General features: G+C 42.8%; 1 protein-coding gene and 1 long non-coding RNA gene across 4 annotated transcripts in view; both read left to right on the plus strand.

Moving 5' to 3' along the window:
* Nucleotides 1-13554, plus strand: part of LOC147021274 (uncharacterized) — a 45892-nt gene extending 32338 nt beyond the window's left edge. For both annotated transcript variants that reach the window (XR_015060736.1, XR_015060737.1), the window contains 3 exons: nt 2596-2665; nt 9637-9817; nt 13069-13554. This is a non-coding gene — a long non-coding RNA (uncharacterized LOC147021274). The remainder of the gene's footprint in view (nt 1-2595; nt 2666-9636; nt 9818-13068) is intronic.
* Nucleotides 13555-13981: 427 nt separating this feature from the next.
* The window catches only part of LOC147021275 (uncharacterized), a 63545-nt gene continuing 53951 nt past the window's right edge, over nt 13982-23575 (plus strand). For both annotated transcript variants that reach the window (XM_085891099.1, XM_085891100.1), the window contains exon 1: nt 13982-14361. In XM_085891099.1, the coding sequence (XP_085747225.1) occupies nt 14239-14361 (123 nt within the window). In that variant the 5' untranslated portion in view covers nt 13982-14238. The remainder of the gene's footprint in view (nt 14362-23575) is intronic.

Here is a 23575-nt window from a genome sequence, read left to right on the forward strand (position 1 = left end):
CCATCACCTCCTCATCCTCTTTATTCCCTTCCCCAAACGCGAATAGACTTAACGCAAGACTTAACGTGAATATGCAAGGAATATTTACAAGGATTCAAGCACTTACACAGTTCTACTTAAAGATGGGCCCACACGCAGACACACACACAAAGAAAAGAAACCCAGAGTTCTTTATTGGATCCTCCAGCCGATGAGAGAGAGAGAGAGACGAGCTGGGGGTCAGAGTCCGGATGGGTACCTGGCCATCGGAGAAAGCATGCTCTATAGTGCGGCACCTGCCAAAGGTCGTCGACTTGGTCCCAGTCGCACGTGTGGGACTCGTGGCTCGTGGCTCGTGGCAGAGCTCACGTGGCGAATAGTCGGGTCAAAGCCAGCCAAGAACTCCTCGTAACAGCCACCGTGAACAAACTGGTTCCTCAGCCACCGTGAACAAACTGGACCGCACCTCTAAGTCATCGTGAAAACTCTCGATGCTCCTCTCTACATAACTCAACTCTGAGGATGGCGTCATAACTTTTATGGACCTCCCTCAGTGGGGAGGGGCCTTGGTGAAACTGACGTCACTGTTCGCCTTGATTTGACGGGGCTTCCATGGGTCGGCCCTTTCTGGGCGGGTTTTGGCCATACCGGGAAGCCCGTCCACTCCATACGTGTTCGAGAAAGGTGGTGGTGATGAAATTGCCTTGAACATCCTGGAGATACCACCTCAGAGGCATCTACCTCAATAGGCTTTCGGGTTGGGTGAGCGAAGCGCTCGTTTAGGAGCAGGTTGATGGTGGATCGTGATGGGGAATGGAATGGTTGTTGGTTATTCGTTGGAGGGTTCGTTGGATGTAAAGATTTAATAACCTAACTAAAAGAAGTCACAACGCACGTTTTCTATTCTCCCACTAGACAAAAGGAAAGGAATCTGACTACACATGTACTTAACAGGATAACTGACTTTTGAGACCTGTATGTTGAATGCAAGTAGTTTCCAGATCCGTAACAATATATATATATATATATATATATATATATATATATATATATATATATATATATATATATATATATATATATATATATATATATATATATATATATATATATATATATATATATCCCAGGTGACTACGACCCAGTTGTTGGCTGCTCATGCAGGCCTCCATGTGATATGTTTGATGTATTAGGTTGTCTATTTATTAACCGTATATCAAACATATATCTATGGCGGTTTGTCCTCTTTCAACAAAAAGGAAGAAATGTTTACAACAGTTCGGTCCATGAAGAGTGAACATTATTATATGTTTATGTGAACATTAACATGTAATGTATTACCCCGTGCACGCGAAGCGAAAAGTGGAGGTAAACAATTGGTTCATGTCCATCCATCCATCTGTCTTATCAGTTTATGATCGAAGAATAACTTATTTCAATTGAATATTGTATTTTGAACATGAATCGGAACATGAATAGGAAGACAAGTTTGCCATTTTACCTTACTTTTGCTCTGAATTCATCCCGATCGCATATGCGCAGAGAGGAGTGAGATATTTTTTCGACTCTGTCTGCCTACCTGGTAGTTAAACAAAAATGAAAATCATTCCAAGCTGGAAATTTAGTTTTTAAGGAAGTTATAAAGGACACAAACAACAGGCACGAATGACGAATGTAACGTGTTCGATCGAGTGATGTAATAGCCACTGGGTAAAACACAGAATTAATTTATTTAAATGTCTTTAAACCTCTTTGAACCGTTTTTACCGTTTTTACAGCCATTTTTCCCTGTTGTGCAGGGGTTTGGCTTTTGCTTGAGGCAATGTTTTATGGCCGGATGCCCTTCCTGACGCCAACCCTGGTCGATATATAGCATGAGAGTGCATGGCATGGGTATTGGGGTGAAGAAGACTGCCACTATGACTATGCGTGATGCTGATTGACGTTGCCTTCCATGGTGATCAACAAAGCCTCCATCTCCTAAACTGCGACTCATCGTCGTCTTATTACACTTTATAAGAGTGATGTACAAGACTACTTCAATAGTGCTAAACTTCCGGATTTTTTCTTACAACGATCTTTAAAACAATTACTTTATTAAAACTGAAGTGTAAACTTCATCACTGTGAAGGGTACAGTGTTCTATGAATGCTCCAGTTTACACTGTGATTTGGGGAATCTTACACACATTTGGGTTGCAACGCCACAAAGTGATGTCCTTGATAAAATCCTGCGACTGTCATCATCCAAATGGACTGGAACTTTATCGGTGGTGGAGTTCCTTAGATGATACTTCTAGTGCTTATGCATGTAATGGGTCATGCATTAATTGATAACAATCGATGTATTGTTTGTAGGAATGGGAAATACAGTTTGTTTGAAAGAAATTGGTTGATACAGTCAATCTGTAATATTTTTCACATCCTGCTTAATTATGTAAGAATTTCTAATATGTCCCTCAAGTTGGTAACAAGATAACATTGTTCTGCTGATGTTGATGTTATCCAGACTTACTTCTCCATTGAATCTGATGAAGAGCTGTATTCTGAAACTCTGAATTATTGTCTCTCTGAAATTGAAATATGGATGTCTCTGATGAATTTTTTTCAAACACAGGTCTGCTAAGACTGACGGCCTGATGCATGGCCCCTCATCCACCTTGAAAAACAAGCTTCAATCTCGTAAGGTGAAACATGGGAATCACCACCTGATCTGTTCTTCCACGTTTTCAAATCCAGGCATCATTGTGGAACCAACTTTTTCTAAATTCTGCACATTGCTGAAATCTGAAAAACTGTTTTCTTTGGTTCCACTCGCATAATATTGACATAATTGGTGAATGTTTAAATTGGAGGACGACTGAAATTTTGCTTCATTCTGTTATAAAATTTCCCTTGGATTAGTGGAACTCACTTTTGGAAGATCTAACTACTACTCTCAAGCCCTTACTTTTCCTTGAGAATGTGGCTGCAGCAAGGCTTGTAGTCCAACCTTAAGTTTGATCACATCATTGCAATCTTCCAAGCACTTCATTTGGATCCCAGTACACCAATATATAGATCTTAAAATATCGCAGAGAGCTTTTAAAGGCAAACAATTTGCTTCTCGCTTACTTTTCTGACATAATCACATCTTATATCCATATAAGACAGCTGTAATTTAACAAGGGCAATCTCCTGGTTATTCATTGCAATTATTAAAAACAAGAAGTTATTTGTATAGCGCCTTTCAGAGGGAGAACTTGACACACTTTACTGGAAATTATCAAATGGGAAAAAGAAAGCGAGGAGGTTAAACTACAAAGCATCTCTAGATGTAACCTAACCTAACAGCTCAAAGTGGATCCCAAATGCAATGTTTTTTTGTTTTTTCTTTCTGAAAACCATTGAAAATCATTAATTATGGTCTAATTTTAAGGGAATTTTTCTTTTTAACTTTTCCAATCACAAAGTGCTAACATCAAAGCCCTAAAGTGTCGATTTTCGATTTTTGCCAGTGACATCACACCTTGAACCCACCTTGATCCAAATGGTGGCTTACATACAGTAGAGAAACCGTGTATTTCAAGCTCGAATTCCGATACTTATTCCACCGTCATTTGCAACTCTGAAGGTTCTCAGAATGTTGAAACTGATCAGTGGGAGTTTGAAGAAACTATTGGAGACAAAATTAGTGATAAAAATGCTTTCAGGGAAATTATGGAGCCCAATCATTTTGAGCCTTATGCAAGCGATTCAGATGAAGATGGTGACAATGGAGGTGTCCGTGAAGATGAAAACGCTGGTCGCACGTTCACTACAGATTGGTAGGTTTTGTTTTTCTGTTCAATTGACAGTTTAAAAGGGATTTTGTATTCATTGATAAATCAGTTATACTACTCAAGCAGAAATACAGCACGGCCATGGCACTACAGAGCACAGACATGACACGACATGGACATGCATGGACGCAGCACAGACACAACATAGCATGACACGGCATGGGCACAGCATGACAAAGCACGGACATCGCCCAGGCACAGCACGGCCACCACCCAGGCACAGCATGGCCACCACCCAGGCACAGTCGGACACCACGGACAAAATGGGCAATGAATGCGGTGGTGATGGGTATTGGGGGTTAATGGTGGAGGGAGGGTGTGGAATGATGGTGGAGGGAGGGTGTGGGGGTGGTGGTGGGTATTGTGAGAGGATGGTGTAGGTTAGGGGGTATGGGATGGTGGTGGGTATTGTGGAGGTGATGGTTGATGGGGGATTGTGGGCGAATGTGGAGGGGGGATTGGTCGCCCATGTACATGTGCCGGTAGCTGGGTAAAGATGGTGTTACAGTTTTGAACGATGACTGTTTCTTCCAGTTAATCAAAGGAATGGCATCCTCTCTCAATTGTGGCAGATAACCACAATATGTAGCCATCTCTGGTGTTTCATACCAGTGCTCTGTGAAATGTTCCGAGCACAAAAGCGAACTTTTTGTCGGCCCAATCCACATTCTGGTATTTCAAATAAACCTCGTACAATTTCTGGCAAACTTAGGGTTTTTCGGCCATTGGTGTAGCATGAAATGATCTCGGTTTGTATTACTACAACCACCAAGGGCGCACTGACTCTGCAGATATGTGGAAAACTGAAAATTTTTTGCTGTTTGAGTTAGATCATACCACGATGGAAGCTGGAGACAGTACAAATATGGCGGTCGACTCCTGGGTGTGACGTCATGGATAAGTATGAAGAAGAAGAAGATTTCTGAAATTTAATTACAAAATTACTCGCTTTATAAATCGGAAATAGGAAAACGACACACCATATCTATTGTGCAAGGTATCAAGGCATAGATTAGCATTGAGGTGGTCTGAGCATTTGTGTTCCCCTTTAAAAAAAGTAAAATTTATTCATTGGTGTTCTCCATATTCTCATCATAAAGGTTTGTTGAGAATTTGATTACAAAAGCTCAAATGGTGAAAGAGTTATGGACTGGACAGACAGACACACACACACACACACACACACACACACACACACACACACACACACACACACACACACACACACACACACACACACACACACACACACACACACACACACACAGCAAGTGGCTAAAGAGAGAAGGATGATAGAGCTAGGTGCTCGCAGGTGAACAAAAAGAAGGATGAAGGGGACCTGGCTGCAGTGGCACAGGGAGAGGCTCGGAAACGAAGCTGAAGCAGAGGGCCAGAGGCGGAGACCAAGTATAATGTAAAGAAACTACCCAACTCATCCACCGAGATTTGTCATAACCCATCCACAACTTTTTGAACTATCACGATATACTGCATATCGCTTTTGGCCTTATCTCTCAAGTGTGAATAATCATTTTAAAATTCTAGCATCTGGACCCAGATCGTCGCCAAAATCAAAACAATTTGTCCGTGTCACACACCCAACCTGTCCACCAGGTTTTGTCCGAATCCATCCATAACCTTTTGAGATATCCTGCTCACAATGAAATCAACAAACAGGGGTGAAACCAGAACCTCCATCCACCTTCGCTCCTTCCTCATCCAGAAGGTAACACCTTACTCATCCCAAAATTTGGAGAAACCCAATTACCTCACAACATGCCTACCAACAGCTTTCAAACATTTAACAGGAATCATCACAGAAACTATGTGCCACCACCTAAGACAACATTGAGGCCAAGAGGCAGAACAGAAGTAATGCAAAAAAGGATGCTACAGAACAATATTGGAATCTTTCACAATCAAACTGAGTCTCTTGGAATATCACTTGGCCATTACCGATAGGTCAGTGGTCTCTCTATCTTATCCTGCTTCCTTTATGGTCTTGCATCCTCTTCTCTCTCTATGATTTGTACCACCCCCCCCCCCCAGGTATCTACAGGATGTATGTGACGTGGTCCACCAGCAATCCCCTTTTAGTGAAACTGCCAAAATCCAGAAACACTGCTCACCTCCACTCATTTGTTCCTCTTTTTTCCCACCTGTGGAACCGACGTCCACATCTTCTTCAATCTCTTTCTTTCCTCCAGGGTTTCAAGACAGCTGCTGTTCACCACCATCTCAAATCAACTCCCATCCAAAACCATGATCTTTTCTACACCTGTTAAACCACCCCCCACCCCTCCCAAAATGTTGCTTCTGTGTCCATATTGTCCACCCCTTGCATTCCCACTACTGCTCATCGTTACCTGCATTCCTTGTTTGTCTGTCTCCATCTATTTTCTCTCTTTGCCCTCTTTGTTGCCATTTCCTCCTCCTTTTTGCTGTTCCTTTTGTTATGTTGCGTCCTGATCTACTCTGTGTTCTAGCTTTTCCATACGAGCTTTGAGTATAAAACAGAAGACCAAGAAGAAACCCGAAGAAGTAAAGAGCAAAGATGGAGTCATCAGGAGGAACCTGGATAGGATTCAGGTTTCAGCCGCTACTCCACTACCCTCAACCCCATCCTGGCACATCTAAGTGGACCTTACAGTAACATTTTTGCAAGAATTCACTTCTTCTTCGACAGATAGATACCAAAAGTTTGAGAGACAAAAAAAGATGCAAAAAAAGCCCCAAAAAATCAAGAAAAATGCATACAAAATGAGAAAAAAAACACCGACAACTAAAGAAGGCCATCCTCGAAAATTGTAAAATGAGAAGAACCAAATTGTCCACAGCATGGATCGACGACCAAAAAGTTTTTGATAGTCTTCCACATTCATAGATGATAAAGTACATACAATCATACAAAGATCAACCACCAAATAATCAAACTGATTGAGAAAGCAATGGAGCTTTGAAACACCACACTAATACTGCAGCACTCAGAAGGAAAGATCAAAATACCAAGAGTGAAGATACGAGTCAGGATCTTCCAAGGAGACAGCCTTCCCCCTCCTGTTTTTGTTGGCTCTGGATCCACTGAGCATCATTAATGAGCAAGGACATGGATACACCATAACATATACTAGAAGAACGTCCAAAGAAAGAAGAAAGGTGGCACATCTGCTGTACATTGATGATTTAAAACTCTGCACCGAACGACAAAAAACTTCCAGAGTAACTAAAATGAGTGAAGCAGTACTCTGACAACATTCAAATGGAATATGGCCTAAATAAGTGTGCAAAGTGCACATTTGTACAAGGTGGACCAACAAAAATGGACAATACATAAATGGATTGAGATATAATACAGGAGCTTGAAAATGAAGTATCATACAAATACCTCGGAGTAGAAGAGGGCTACCAAATATGTCACAAACAAATGTGCGAACCAATTTCCAAAGAATACTTGCAAAGAACGAGGCTGATCCTGAAAACATATGTCACCCTGAGAAACAAAATCAAAGCCATAAACCAACTGGCAGTACCAGTATTCCAATACAGGTTTGACAGACAACTGAACCCAATTTGTGTGCAAACATGACGACAGGTATCCAAACATGACGACAGGTATCAGAAAAGGTATCCAAACTTGCAAGAAAATTCCAAAAACAGTTGTGAGTAAACGAAGTCACACACAAAACCTAAACAGCAATAAATACAGCTCCTTCAATTGCAAAATAGACAAAAGAAAAATATAAGGACAAATCTCAACAGATATACACCGACAACTGGGATAATGATGAAATGCAGGGGGGAAAAAAGACAAAGAAGGCTTAATGGATTGGTTATGAAGAGGTCAGCTCAACTGGTATGGAGAAAGAATCAGAGTAAATGCCCAAGACCAAGGACACTATACCAATGGCTTTAAAAAGATGGCAGCACTGAGCCAATTGGAAGAGTGTATATTTTGCAAGGTATAAACAGAAAACATGAGTCACCTTCTATTGGGATGTAAAAAAAACTCGTGTCTAAACAGCTGTACACACAAAGGCACAACAAGTTATGCTGAGCAATCGACTGGCACATCCACAAATATTACAATATCCCAGTCCCAGAAAACTTATGGAAACACAAACCAAAAGCGATCGTTGAAAACGAGGACATAATGCTCACGCACAACCTGATGATCCCTTTGAGTGTGAACACAGAAAGCAAATCACTGCGACTGGACATAGTGCTCAGATACAAAAAGGAAATGAAGGCATTGCTAATTGAGGTGCCATGCCCAGCGATTTTGGCCTAAACAATGCAAAAATCAAGAAAATGACCGAATACCAGGATCTCAAAAATGAAGTCAAAAGATTTTGGAAGCTGAAGAGTGCCTAAATTGTACCAGCGATAATTGGAGCAATGGGAATGATAAAGAAGAACCTACAAACCATCCCCAGAAACATCACCACAAAACAAACGACAGTTGGAGGCACTCTGGAGCTTTGTGGCGATCCTGAAAAGAGCCTGCAGAACAAAATTCTGAGAACAAGAAAACTTCACAACTTAGTCCATGAATCGAGATCCTTCACCCAAACGGAGGTGGATACTTCGAGTCTTGGAGGGACTTCAATCCACTTTCTGAAACCTGCATATGGAGAAAACAACATTATTACAAGGATCGGAGTGGATGGAGTGGGGTGTGACACCTTGCATTTGCTTGAGAATGTCTGTAATTTGGCTTGTAATTAATTTTTCTGCTCAGTTGTTGCTGCAGCAGGATTGCAACCAGCCGGGTCCAGAAGTTGACGTTCCTCACAATCTACCCAACTGACTACTTCTGTGGAGGTTATCAACCTAGTCATGTTGAAAGTGATTCAATGAAGTATCTGCTATATTTTTCTCCAGAAAGTAAAACATGAGTCTTTTTTAGTATTTTTTGTTTTGTTCTCCTCCTCTTCCCTTTATAAGGGGTGAGGTCCAATGGCACCAAGATTCTGCCCTGCCTCGACCACAATACTCCTCCACTTCCCACTGTCTTCAGCCACCTCTCTCCACTCTCCAACCACCCCTACCTTACTGATATCCATCCTCATACAATCCTCCCATCTCAACTGCGGTCTATCTCTTTTCCTCCTACTTTGTTCCCTTAATGTATACTCTCTCTTTGCCATTCTCTCTTCCCCCATTTGCACCAAGTGTCCAGCCCATCTCAGCTGACATTTCAACAAACTCCCCATAAAACTCATCTGCACACCAATCCCCTCCCTCAGTTCATCCATCCTCCTTCTAACCACCTTCTTCACTCCCGCAATCCTCCTGACCCAAGTATTCTCGCAAACCTGCAGTCTCTGTTGTTGTCTCTCTGTCAGTGCCACCGTTTTCAGACCGTAAAGGTAGGCTGGCATGACACATGACATCAGAACCTTCCCTTTCAATTTCCTTGATATATTTCTATCTGCCATTATTCCCTCCACCCTCCTCCATACATTCATACTCATCTGAATCCTCCTCCACACCTCTGCCTCGGACTTACCATCCCCAATCACTGTTCCTCCCAGATACTCAAACCTATTTCCCTGCCTGATCTCCTTCCCCTCTAATCTGATATTAATTTCTTTTCTCTCCTGCGCGACCCACATCACCTCAGCCTTCTCCATACTCATCTTCAGCCAATGATTCCCAAATGCGTCCTTCCACTCCCCCAGTACTTCCTGCATCTCTCACCTACTCTTCACCACAACAGCCAAATCATCTGCATTCATCCTCCCCCATAGATTCATCCTCCCCATACTACCTGTAAAGTCAGTCATGACATTTGTTGGGTTCGTAAAGATTTACAACACCATTCATGTTCTGAGCAGATGTTCTGGGTGGAGCTTGGAGTGAAGGTTCTGGACGGAACTCAAAATGGATGCAGATGCACTCTGGGAAGCCAAAAGCTTGCACAGCATTACAAGATTCATATCGAGCCACGAGGCCATCGGTGTGATCGGGCCCATTCTACGTTTTATCTACATACAAGCGCTAAGGAGGATTAACGCGGTCAGTATATCTCTCTATGTAGCTGATTGTAAGACTTCATGCGGTAAGATAGATTGGAATGTATTTTGTACGTGTTTTCATGTATTTTGTACGTGTCACGTACATTCGTGCCATTTACATAGCGTATTTTGATGTCATTTGAAGTCTGTGTCCTGTTCATTTGATTCATTGTATTTGATTTATAGTGGAACTGTAATGCATTTCTGAAGTATTGTTGTCAGAAAACATCAACATTCCTTTACAGTTTCACGGAGCTTTTCGGAGCTCTTTGGAGCTTTCACGGAGCTTTTTTAGGGATGAATAAACGGCTGAAGGCTTCTGTATGAACACTACTCCACGTGTCTATACCTGCGTATGACATCCAACGAACCTGCGACACTATGACTACGAAACCCCTCACAGCAAAGAAGCGCTTCCTGTGGCCTACTTGCTGCTGTTGCTGTGGCTTGTAGCTTGCTGACATTATACTACCCTTCATGGTTACCTTCCTGCTTACCAACTCCATCACCATGATAAACATGAGTGGGCTGAGAGCACTTCCCTGCCTCAAAGAAAAATCAAAACTCAAAGTGTAGTGATTTATAATAATAAACATGTTTCCTGACATGAAACTAGATGCAGGACGAGGCCAATAGACCCATCAAAGTTTGTGCTGGTAGTGTCAAATGATGGGTGTTAGTTCTGTTCTTTTAAATGCTAGGCACCAAGCCATGAAAAAACATATACCATTTTTAAAGGTTTTGGAATGACTATAAAGGCTTTCAAAACCCACTCCGTGGGAGTACCTCCTGTGCAGCTGCCCTCCACAGGGCAGCTCATGGGATTGGGGCAAAGCCTTCGGGATCCCCACTCTTTGACGATAGGAGGAAAACCATGGGATAATCTTCCAGGGTCAGATTGCGGTCGTGTGTTTTGCGGTGGTGCTGAGGTGCCATCCACCAGACAGCGGTCTCCTTAGGTTAACCTGAGGCGGTCCCTTTGGGTGGGTGTCTGGAATGTCCTATCCCTAAGAGAGGATGATCACCTGTCTCTGTTATCATCTGAACTCAAGCGTTTGAACATCGGTATTGCAGCACTCTCTGAGTTTGGGAGACCGGATAGTGGTGAGATCATGGTGGGTGGTTACACCTCCTATTGGGCTGGTTGCGCTGATGGTTACTATGCCCCAGGAGTTACTCAAGCTGCGTCCAATAAGCTGACTCCAATGATAATTGAGATAATACCGGTCAACGAGTGTCTTATGAGACGAAGGATTCGTCACTCCTTGGTGTCGCATCATCCCAACTGACAGGAAGTGGGGCCTTGTTATGCCTCTCTGGAAAGGGAAGGGTGATCACCAGGACTGCAACAACTACCGAGAGGTTATGCTGCTTTGAGTTCTCAGGCAAGGTCTTTGCTCTGATAATTATTGATAGGGTTCGCCACCATCTTCTTGAGCACCAGCTCCCAGAGCGGTCAGGCTTTACACTAAAGAAGTCAACGACTGACTGTATCCTTGACCTTCGGGTCCTCACTAAACGCAGACAAGAGTTTCAGCAGTGGCTGCTTTCAGCCTTTGTTGATCTCTGCAAAGCATTTGATTCAGTGAATCGGGATGCTCTCTGGAGGATTCTTGGTCTTCGTGGTCAGGTCAGGTCAGGAATGGGGCAATGCACCGCAGCAGTGCGTCGCTGCATCCACTTTCTGCCGGTACTCCAGTGGCCTCCATCTGGCCATCTCCCAGGCAGATGCCTGGCCCATCCCCATCTCCTTAAGATGCTGATCAACCTGCTGCAACGACGAGGCACATGGTCGGCCTGTTGGCCTCCTCCACTCACGAGGCTCCCTCGCTGAGAGAATCTGTTGAGCAGGATCAGCATCAGGAAAACGAGCCACATATCCATGCAGCCAGAGCTGATGCTCACGGACTATGCAGGTAACAAATCTCATTTGAGTCTCTCTCAGCAACTGCTCGTTGGACACAAAGTCCAACAAGCGATCGCTAGCGATTCGCCAAAGGGACCTGGTACCAAAGGAATTAAGTCGCCGTCTCAGTTACATGGTCAGAGTCCAAGTCTCACATCCGTAGAGCAAGACTGGAAGCACCAAGGACCTGAAGACTCGGACTTTTTTTGGTTCAGATCTGGCCTATCAGTGGGATGCAAAACGTAAACTGTTCAGGCTGACGGAGGTATGCGCCCTACCGAGTGATGCTCGAGTTTTCATTTGAAATCACCCTGTAGAAGGTGAACGAGAAATGATCACAGGTCAACATTAAACAAGTATTCAAAACCCAGCAAAAGTATGACGGGCCAAATGACGCCACGTCATCACCAGTTACCATCACACAATCCATCACACGAGCACATCGCCACCGACAAGTCCTACCTGAGGTCTCTGTTCCTCTCTATCTCCAATGCTTTTTTCTCATACTAGTGGGTTATGCTTACACATTACAGAATCTGCATTCGAATTGTGCTTCCCCATTGTCTCGGGTCGCTCACCTGCGTTTGATTTTTCATTTATTTATTTCTATTTATTATATTTCGTAAGTATATTGATGACTTCCGTCCTCTGTGTGTTTGTTTGTTTGTGTGTTTGTTTGTTTGTTTGTGTGTGTGTTTGTGTGTTTTGTTTGTAGGCACGATAACTCGAGAACGGAAGAAGCTACCAATGTCAAATTACACCACGTGATTCAGGAGGGTGATGGCTAGCGCTGATTAGATTTTGGTCAAAATCGGTCAAAGGTCAAGGTCACAGTGAGGTCAAACATAATTCCGTAAATTCATGTGGAGAAATGGAGTATTTTTGCTTCGGTCGACGTTACGAGTTCGTTTTAACTTTGATTTTAATTTTGTCTTCGGGTTTTGCGACCGCTTAGGACGCTTAACACTCCGATGTCGAAATTCTGGTAAAAATCGGATGTTTTGGAGACGTTTTAAGATTGTATAAAAAATATTTAACTCATTGCGTCACGGCTCGTCACGCGGTGCAGCGCGCTCGAGCAGAGGCGTCGTTGAGTCACGTAAAGGTTTTCTGTGTGCGCGCTGACTGTGTTTTCGATAAAGATGGTGTTTAAAAGTCATTTTTTATCCCAATAAAGGTTATCGTCGCATGCCTGACTCGCTAAGCTGTCGGATTATGTAAAGATTGTTGGTGGATGGCCGAATATTACGGTTTTGTGACTTTGATAAAATAATGTTAAATAATTGTGGGGAGAAATGGAGATTTTTGCTTCGGTCGACGTTACGATTTTTGATGGTTTGGAACAGAATCATCGTAGAAACTTCTGGTTTGCGTCGCTACCTTCTCGAGAGACAGCTTTTATTAGACAAGGTCAGAAGTCAAGTTGACGATTTCGTAAGTACCAGTCTATGACTGCTTGTTTTTTTCATTTATTTATTTCTATTTATTTTTATCATTTATTTATTTTCATTTACGGATGCTTTCCAATGGTGTTGTGATTTTTCCTGGTGTATCGGCTTCGACGTCCATCGGCACACAAAGTTACCTTGCTTCCCCATTGTCTCGGTTCGCTCACCTGCGTTCGATTTTTCATTTATTTATTTTTTTCATTTATTTATTTTCATTTTTGGATGCTTTCCAATGGTGTTGTGATTTTCCCCTGGTGTATCGCCTTCGATTTCCATCGGCACACAAAATTACAGCTTTCTACGTCACCCGGAAGGTACCAATCTATATTATCAGTCAGTGGTTGGAAAAAGCTTTATATATTAGAGATCCAATCAGCGCTGGATTAAAACGACGTCACGCTGGGGGGGGGGGGGGGAGTCTGGGACGGACTCTCCCGACGGGCAGCGTGCTCCGCGATGCAGCACCCCCTTCTAGACTCGTCATTCGAAGTTGTTACGCATTAAACTTATCAAAGCGGTTGTCTTGGTTACATTTTTCATTTTAAAGTGAGCGGACGCTTGGGGGGGGGGGGAATCTGACGGCGAAGCTTCCTTCTCTGCATCCGACGCAAGTGAATACCGCCTCATGCATAATAAACAGCTTGTGGCACTTGATCATATATTTTATTATCAAGGGTCGAAAGAAATGCTTTAAATCAATTGTTTTGCCGTTTATAATGTTGAATATGTAAAAATCGTCTCATCTCACAATGACGTCATCGATCGGGGGCGGGGAGGGGAAGGGGGAAATGCGAACGTCATTTCCGGTACGTCGGTCGTTCAAGACGTACTTTGGGGCGGTGGCGCAGAGTGCTTCACATAGACTCCGCTCGATAGGAATTTCCTCAATTATTATTATTATTTTATCTTTTTTTTTCCTCTCCCTTTGCTAACACGTGGTTCCATTCGATCGTTGCGTCCCTTTTTTGTCGTCCTTCGCTATTTCACCTCGGTTTGGTCTGAGACAGGCCCCTCAGAGCCGATCGTTCTTCATCTTCACACGCGTTGGGACCAGAGAGCACCAGCATCATGACTTCCATCGACTCGGTAAAAAGGAAGATCAAGATGCTCCAGCAGCAGGCGGACGACGCCGAGGAGCGGGCGCAGACATTGCAGAGGGAATTGGATGAGGAGCAGCAGGCCCGAGAGAAGGTGACTGGCCTCGGCCTGGCTCTTGTGGCCTTCATGCTTTCCCCTTCCCTTCACCATAAAAAAACGAGTCAAATTTTACCTCCTCCCCCTCCCCCTCCTCCTCTCCTCACCCTCGTCAGATTCCCTCGATTTTTTTCCGACATTTGTTTGTATTAAATTTTTCCTTGCTTCGGAATTTCTTGCACCGTCTTTGCGAGGCCATTTTCTTGGTCCGTTGGCTTAACGTCGAGTCGGATGCACGAATTGGCTCCGCAGTGATGGGGACAAAGCCCGGCTGTTAGCGGTTCATGGTCCCGCCCGGACCCAGGTTGGTATGCGCCGCACCCATTCCCGCAAGCTCCACGAGTCACCCCTTCGTGGTGTGCGCGTGTGCGTGCGTGCGTGCGTGTGCGTGCGCATGTGTGCGTGTGTGCGTGTGTGTGTGCGTGCGTGCGTGTGTGTGCGTGCGCATGTGTGCGTGTGTGCGTGTGTGTGTGCGTGTGTGTGTGCGTGTGTGCGTGCGTGTGTGCGTGTGTGCGTGCGTGTGTGCGCGCACTTCGTTCCTTATCACTAGGCGGTTCCTATCCGTCGCTTCGCCGACGGGTTTAATCGACACACACAGCAAGTTGTATTTCACAAACTCATTGCACGTCTATCTGTGAACGTCAATGAGGAGGTAGAATAAAGTGAAACTCGTGAAAAAGGGATTTTAACAAGCCGGGAGGCGACGATGGTTCGCGGGCATTATTGAAAAAAGCAAAAAAAACAAAAAAAACATGAAATTTCCATCAAAGAGGAAGCCTGACCGTAAAAATCTATCTCTTCCGTCAAAATTGACCAAATCAAATTGGATTTGTTTTTAACATGTTGTACTTATGGGCATTATGCACAGCTTGGAAATGAAATTGCGAGAAAAAAAATCGAGAATAAAAATGAATAATAAGTTCAAGCGGACGAGGGACGCCTCATACAAAAAAAAAAAAAACTAGACCATGATATCTTGCTTGTGTCCAAGTTTCATCAAGATCGCCTCAAACGTCACGGAGGTATGCTCTGGAGAGAGTCACAAACAGACAGACAGACGCACAGACACAACAAAAATAGTGGTCACTGCTGGCGCCCGTGAACCAATTAATTTATTAATTTTTTTATAGCACATTGTTCTTGTCCTTGCTGCTCTCTTTGTTTGTGTTCTCCTTCCGTGTACTTTTATTATCCCCCATGCTTTTTTGAAAAAATAAAAAAACGGGGGAATGTTGTAGTGTCTGTCCATCCATCATGCTATCTCCGAATCGGTTGGGCAGACATTTACCAAACTTAGTAGTTATGGATCATCACATGGCATGAATGTGCAAGAGCGGTATCATTTTTGGACCCACCCCCTGGGGTGGGGTCAAAACGTCAACTACAGACGTTTTTAAACGAGAAGGGCACCTTGGTGGAGCACATACCTCCACCATGTAATGCCTGATCCACGAGAACATATCGCCCAAAATACATTTTTGAAATATCGTGCAATACAGTACTTGTATCGTTTTTGACCCTATCTCTCGATGGTGAAGAATCGCTTTAAAAATTCAATAATTCTCCTCTTCAGATCCGGATTCGGATCTTCACCAAAATCGAATCAATTCTTGCCACACGCACGTGTCCACCAAGTTTTATCCGAATCGGTATAGCACGATATCTCAATGGTAAAGAATCCCTGAAAAATTATCAGATTCGGATCTTTATCAAAATTGAATCAAATCTTCCTTGTCACACTCCCAACATGTCCAAGTTTCATCCGAATCCGTCCACAACTTTTTGAGATATCGTGCTCTATATTGTTTTTGGCCCTGTCTCTCAATGGTGAAGAATCGCTTGATCCTCGTAGCCGGATCTGGATCTTCATCAAAATCTAATCGGTTCGTCCTTGTCACACACCAAACATGTCCACAATTTTTCATCCGGATCCGTTCACAACTTTTTGAGATATCCTGTACACAGACAGATTGAAAGGAGTGAAAACATAACCTCCTTCACCTTCAGTGGCGGAGGTAATGAAACTTCGTACATGCAATCAACACTGGGGGATGTAACGATTTTTTTTGGGGGGGGGATTTCACTCTCGGTTCATGCCCCCAGAAATGGAGACTTGTGGTCGCAAGGGACAAAACGGGGAATTCTTCAACTCGAAATATGATTTTGGGTCATTCCTGTTGGAACTTCTTGCCATCTTTCAACTTTGCTTCAGTTGGAAAGTGTGAGGATTTGTGGTGACTCGCCATCGACTTCACTCTCGTATATTTTTGTAGTAATTCACAAAATAGTACAATATTTCCTTTTGCGTGCCGCTCCCGTGTACTTCTAAAGGGTTCTTGCAACCGTAGAATAGATTAATGTTACCATTTGAACTTCTACATTGAGTTCCTATTCCTACTTCTTCAATGCCAGAAAGAGGGCTTTTAAAAGCGGCTTCTTCAATATTACACAGCCACATTTTTGTTCCAAGTAAATTGATTATTAGCTTTCCGACCAAGTGTGTGTGTGTGTGTGTGTGTGTGTGTGCGTGCGTGCGTGCGTGCGTGCGTGCGTGCGTGCGTGCGTGCGTGCGTGCGTGCGTGCGTGCGTGCGTGCGTGCGTGCGTGCGTGCGTGCGTGCGTGCGTGCGTGCGTGCGTGCGTGCAGGGTGTCCCAAAAGTCACCTTGGGATTTAGAAATTGAATAACATATCTGTTTTTTAATAATTTGTTTTTCTTTTCTTTTCAGAATTTAGATTAACATTTGGAAATTACCCATGGAAAAATTCACAACTGAACTAAACACAAAATCGTGGAATTTTATTTTAAATTTCATCGATCAATTATTCTCACCCAAAGAGCATGGACACCGAATAATTTCGCAAAATTCAGAAATTTCTTGGCCATCACGTTCTCCTGATTTGACGCCTCCATATTATTTTCTTTGGGGTTACCTAAAGGAGCGTGTACACATCAATAAGCCCCATACAATTCAGCAACTCAAGGACAACAGCTATGCAGGAATTTGAGGGCTGCAGCCAGAGTTATTGTCCGCTGTGATGGAAAATGCTGTCGAAAGAGCCCGTCTGCAAAACCGAAAATAGAGGACATCTAAGCTGCATCATTTTTCATAAATTAAGCAAATTTATCTCCATTTTGTAAATTTTCGTTTGGTATAAAAATAATCATAAATTATTAAAAAAAAAAAAACAGACATGTTATTTAATTTCTAAATCCCGAGGTGACTTTTGGGACGCTATATATATATATATATATATATATATAATATACATACATACACACACACACACGCACACACACACACACACACACACACACACACACACACACACACACACACACACACACACACACACACACACACACACACACACACACACACACACACACACACACACACACACACTTGTGCTTGGCCAATATCGACAATTTTTGGGTAATCGGCTGATTGTAGTCAGTGTGATTACTGGCTGCAGTACGTATGTGCACAACCCACAAACCTTGAGTACTTTTCACCCTTGTTTTGGGGGAATTTCAATGAACAAATTAAAATAAAATAAAAAAAACCCAATGTTGCATTGGAGTCATTTCGAGGAGATAGCCATAAACATTATTTTTCATAAACACTTGCCAGGTAGAAAAAAAAAATACGGTTGTGCGACGGGTATAAAAAATTTGGCTCTGGTTTATATAACACGTTAATGCGGCAACTAGCTTAGAAATCAGGTGTTATCGATTTTTATTTTGTTTTTGTTTTTTTTAGCTTTGAAACTCACAAGGAGAAACCACATAACCTTTCTAAAGCACACCTGATTCATTCAAAAACAAAAAACAATTGCTTTAGAAACAGCCACGAGAACAAAGGATGAAGGAGGATGCTTCTGAGGTTAAAAGTTGAAACCTTCACTATGGGACAATGCACCATGCGCATGGGTGCAAGTTCGGTCCAAGCATGCAGGCACGCCCATACACACACACCCCCGTGAAGAGTCCCTTTACAAATCCAAAGCTACACTCATTTCTACCATGTCCGTGTGTGCTGTCTGCGGACCTCTTCGTGCATAGAGCAAACTGACCTCCAGATTGGGACACAAACTATGTGCGTAATACTGCTATCGTCTGCAGGACGCCCACCAAGTTGTTTATGCACTCAAGCAAGCACTCCAATGAAATGGTTGATAAGGAACGGCTGCCTTGGCAAGCAATAGCATGCTGATTGGTAATGGGACATACCCACAAAAAAAACAAATGAACATCGCCACTTTCTGAACATTTTCAGATTTCGCTCCAGATTTAAACAGTTATTTGGTCCATGGTTCCGATCTTCAAAACTAGTTGTATTTCAATTATATACTTTAATCAGTGAGAGTATATCGTGGAAAATCCCATCGTGTGTTTATAATGCATGAAATCGCTCTCAGCTCCTCATTTGAAAACTAACACTTACAAAAGCGAAGTATACAGTGATTTGTAGGTATGAACATCAGGCATTCAATGATGAAAGTGGGGGAAAAATACCCAAAAACATTTGAGCGCTTTATCAGTAAGAAACTGTTGTGGCCTTTTCCAAGGCATTGCTTGGCAGGCCAAAAAAAGGCGAGTGAAGACCCCAGCGAGGGTGAGAAGGCTGACCAAGGGTGATGCCTTGATATATGATAATTGAATAAGGGGAAGAATTAATTATCTTCAAAGGGGGTACTTAAATTTGCCCAAATGTCACTACCTTGGAATTACCTTCGTATGCATGCAAGTTTCATGGTTTTGGAGCTATGGGTGCGCACGCACACGTACACACACCCTGTGACTGGCTGCTCTGGGGGTATGGCAGTGTTGCTGATGTAGTGCCTCCTGTTCCTAGTATGTTGGTACTCATTTTGCCAACCTCAGAAAGATGACAGGTTGAGTCAACCCACCTGGTGTTATTTATTGGCACAACAGGGGCCTCAACTCAAGACCCTAAGATCTTAAGCCAGCCACCTTAACCATTAAGCCAACACCAGGCATATCTGTTGGTTAAGATGAGGATTTTAACATGGTGCTCGAAGGACAAATTGGAATCTCTGAAGTGGTCGTTTTGTGATTTGTGTGATTTGACATTTCTTCTCGAAGTTTGATTTGATGGTAATCTGTTACTTCAGCATTGTCTGTTATCAAATGAAATCGCATTAAGGATTTTATCCTTTCCCCACACGTACGCGAAGCGAAAAGCGAGGTTAAGCAATTAGTTCACTTTCTGTGTCGGTTGGTCTGTTTGTCTGCAGATGCTGGTCTTTGATCGAGGAATTGCATTCATTTCCATATAATTATATTATTCGGTTATTTCTCCGAAATAAGTTCAGTGGGTCCCAGTATACGCCCATTAACATTTCACTAACACAACATCTCAAAAACTACCTGACTGATTATGGATCAAATTTGGTACGATGCATCAGGACAGTAAGGTCTCATGGGGTTGTGCTCCCCATCCTGATCTGCCCCTGAAAAGGGGCGTTTGGCCTCAAATTCAGGTAATTTATTTTAAAATCTTCTCTGAAACTGGAAGTCAGATGCAGACTAAACTCTTCATGAAACATAAGAACCATTCCGTTAACTTAAGTTGTTCTCTCCATAACCATACCACTTCAGGGAAAGGGGGGGGGGGCATGACCCCTTCCCTCAATCCCTCATTTTCACCCCCGCCTGTTGGGAAAATAACCGTCAGTTCCCTACGGGGCTATTTTTGATTCATATATTTTTGAACATTAATTGGAACACGAACCTGCAGTTTAGCAGTACTTTGGCCCTGAATGTGGAAAATTTTGTGGAATCTCATCCTGATCATACAGTTACAGGGAGGAGTGAGATGATTTTTTGTTTTTAGTCTACCTATTTGGCAGACTGTTTCTAGGGACGTCAGAAAGGACACAAACACACGAAGAACAACTTTAACATGTTAAATCGGGTGGTGTAAAAGATGCTGCATCAATGGGGGTAAATTTCCATTTTTTTTTTTCTACAGTCTTTAAAATCTTTATTTTATTTCAATCTACACCAATAAAAGTAAAATCTGTGTGTCTGTCTCTCTGTCTCTCTCATTTGCTATTACCGTTAAAACGCTATTGCATCAGTAAATTAATTCCCACTATTACATAGCAAGGCAGCGTATAGTTTCACCTGTGGGGTGGGGGAGGGGGGCAGAAGAGCTCTGGACCGATAAAGGGGCAAGGAGAGAGGGGGGAGGGGTATGGTGAATGGTTTAAAATGGTGGATTGAGATGATTCCAGTTTGGGCTTGTATAAAAGTAGAAAGCGCCCACCTGTCCCATCCCTGCAAAGCCCTCCGCATCCGCTTTTGAAAAAAAAAATTAGGAGGGTGACATTGTTCATGGGATATTTATCACAGGCTTTTTAGATGCTGAATTGTGAATGATGTGCAACAACACACAAAGAGGAAGATCAAAATAAAAATGCGAAATGGAAAGCCTGTCCACATTCAAAATTCAAAGCCGTTTGTATTCAGACGTACTCGGGGACGGATGCATGCGGAAATTGAAATGGCTCCAATCAGGCAATCAATCGATCGATTTGTGATTCGCTACAAATTGTTACTTATTCCCGTTTCTCTTCCCGCGCAATGCTGGGTAAACCTGAGTTGAATTGTACGCTTGACCACTGGAGACCACACTTGAACACAAATCACCTTGTTGGCATTTCCAAAAACGTCCAGTTTAGTTGTATTTCGACAAAACATCTCGCCATCTCGACTTGTCAGATTTTGTGTTCGTGTTCTTGGTGTGGGGGGGGGGAATGTTTGAGCTTTTGACAAACTTGCGGTGTCGAGGAAACATAGATCGTGCTCAACCGCAAAACAAGAGTTTAAAAGACCCTTTCCATGTCCTTTTTCTTAAAACTGTGTGGGGTAAGGTGTTCCAGGAACTCTCCGGTTTATTATTTCATCGGCAGTTAACCCAGCATTGTATGCAAGAATTAACAATTGGCGACCCACATAAGGCCCTGGAAGAAGCGGTGATTAAACCAAAGATCAAATCCAGAGCAGACATTGAAAAGTGTACTGCACGGCAAATTGTGTCCAATTGCATTGTATGGTACAGTATGGACCATGTGAAGGGAGGCCGCCTTCCTTCGGTTGACCAAATTATCATTGGCTGGTCCAGATGAGTCAATTGGCAGAGCTTCCTCACCTCATTTCAAGTGTTTATTGATAATTTCTAAACAATTTTGTAACTTCAAGAGTGAACTCTGACCCCTGGTTAGTAAGAAATAACCTTTAAAAGTTGCATTTGTGAGCCATGCCTGAAAGGTTTTTGTTTGTGCGTGGTGTGGTGGGTCATGATGTTTATCATGTGCATTAATTAATATGAATTGTAATTTTTAAAATTCCCATAATGTTGGGCCCGAAATTTGGATTCGGCCAAGATAGTCACATGACCTACTTTTTTGAAGCGCCGTCTCGGGATATTTTGTGTTCTCGAGTGAATGCTTGCAGGTCGGACACCCAGCTTAAAGTTCCTCGAAAGGACGTCGCATTCATTGATGAAACGTCCCGCCAGCAACGTACCAGGATGTGAGCAGTTTCATTGTGGGGTCTGGAGTCGATCCCAGGTCGATGTTGCTTAAAGATGAGTCCACTCCCTCCGCACCATCCTGTAAACTCTGCTAAATGACACGTATCGCCACACTGCCCGCATCTGATGCACTGTCATGCGATTTGCGTGTGGTAGCTGTTGAGCAAGATGAATGCTTGGCAACCACTCTGAGGCAGTGATGGCAAAGGTGGTTCGATATGCTGGCGTTGCGTTATGCAAGTTTGGAATCGAGAGCTCCGTTGTCTGTCTCTCTCTTTGAGCACATGCATATATCTGCATGGAGCCTTTGGTTTCCAAATGAGTGGATGTAGTTTGTTGTTGCTAACGTTCTGCAAGAGCTGTTTGGTGGTTTTAAAGGGCACATTGTTCTCATTAACCTCCGCCATCGAAGATGGATGGAGGTTACTGTTTTCACCCCTTTCTGTTTGTTTGTTTGTTTGTGAACAGTATTACAGAAAAACTAGACGGATTTCGACAAAACTTTTTGGGGGGGGGGGGGTTGGTCTGGTCCAAGGATCATGCCATTAGATTTTGGACTTGGTCGAAAATCCAATATGGCCACTATGGTGGCCAATTTGAAAAAATAGTTGAAAAAAAACAAAAAAACAAATTGTTAGAGAAAAAAATTTTGCAACTTTTTTTTCAACAAAATTTCGATTTTTTTTTTTTTTTTTTTTGCATTTCTACATGTTTTAAGTGATTTCCAACCCCCCCCCTCCCAAAAAAAATTGTTAGAGAAAAGAAATATTTTGCAAATTTTTTTTCAACAAAATTTCAATTTTTTTTTTTTGCATTTCTACATGTTATAAGTGATTTCCAACAAAAAAAAAAACATGCCAAAATTATAATTGCGGATTATTTTGGAACTTCAGGTGGATATACCCACGTAAAATCAATTTCTGTCTCGAGGAATCCAGTTATCTCGAATGAATTGAGTATGTAAAAGGGAAAGTTGCAAACTATAACTCTGTGAGCACTGTTGACGTCAAATTGAATGAATAGGATATCAGGTTCACTTGAGTGACCTAGCAGTATTGGCGGCGGAGGTTTTGCACTCCACCGAGTGCTCCCCCTCTAGTTTATTTTGTTTTTGTCTTTGAGTAGGCCATCCTTGCAAGTGCAGACGTGTCTGAAGGATTTTATAAATTATTCGAAAGGGGTGTTGGTGCAATTGAACATTTTATGTGAGTGAGCCTTTCTTATTCATTCCACCATTTGGCTTGTGCATTTGCTGCTCACCTTTGTGGCGGTTCCTTTGCGCTGCTCAAACTTTCGTAGTTGACTTTCAGCACAACGTGTACATACAAACAAACAACTTTGGAGGAATAATTTTATTAATTTTATTTTATTAAATCCTTCATTCATCTTTTATTTGCATGCTTGATTAATGGTTCAAAAGTCCAGCAGGCCGCTACTATAACTAGCTTGAGGTTGATCGGCCCTTTTGTCCGGGAGATCTTTGCATAAGGGAAAGCATTTTTTTTTTTTCTCCTGAAGCTGTGGAAAATGGAAAGTGCAGCGAGTGTGTGTTTCACATGGAAGCTTTTGGTGTTGATGTCGTCAGACATTTGCTTGTGTACGTGTGAGGAATGTGGCCATGTGTTCTTTGTTTGCATTGGTGTTCTGAG

Source organism: Eptatretus burgeri, chromosome 8 (assembly GCF_056783735.1).
Source record: "Eptatretus burgeri isolate ZD-2024b chromosome 8, Ebu_testis_v1, whole genome shotgun sequence".
Taxonomy (NCBI): Eukaryota; Metazoa; Chordata; class Myxini; order Myxiniformes; family Myxinidae; genus Eptatretus; species Eptatretus burgeri.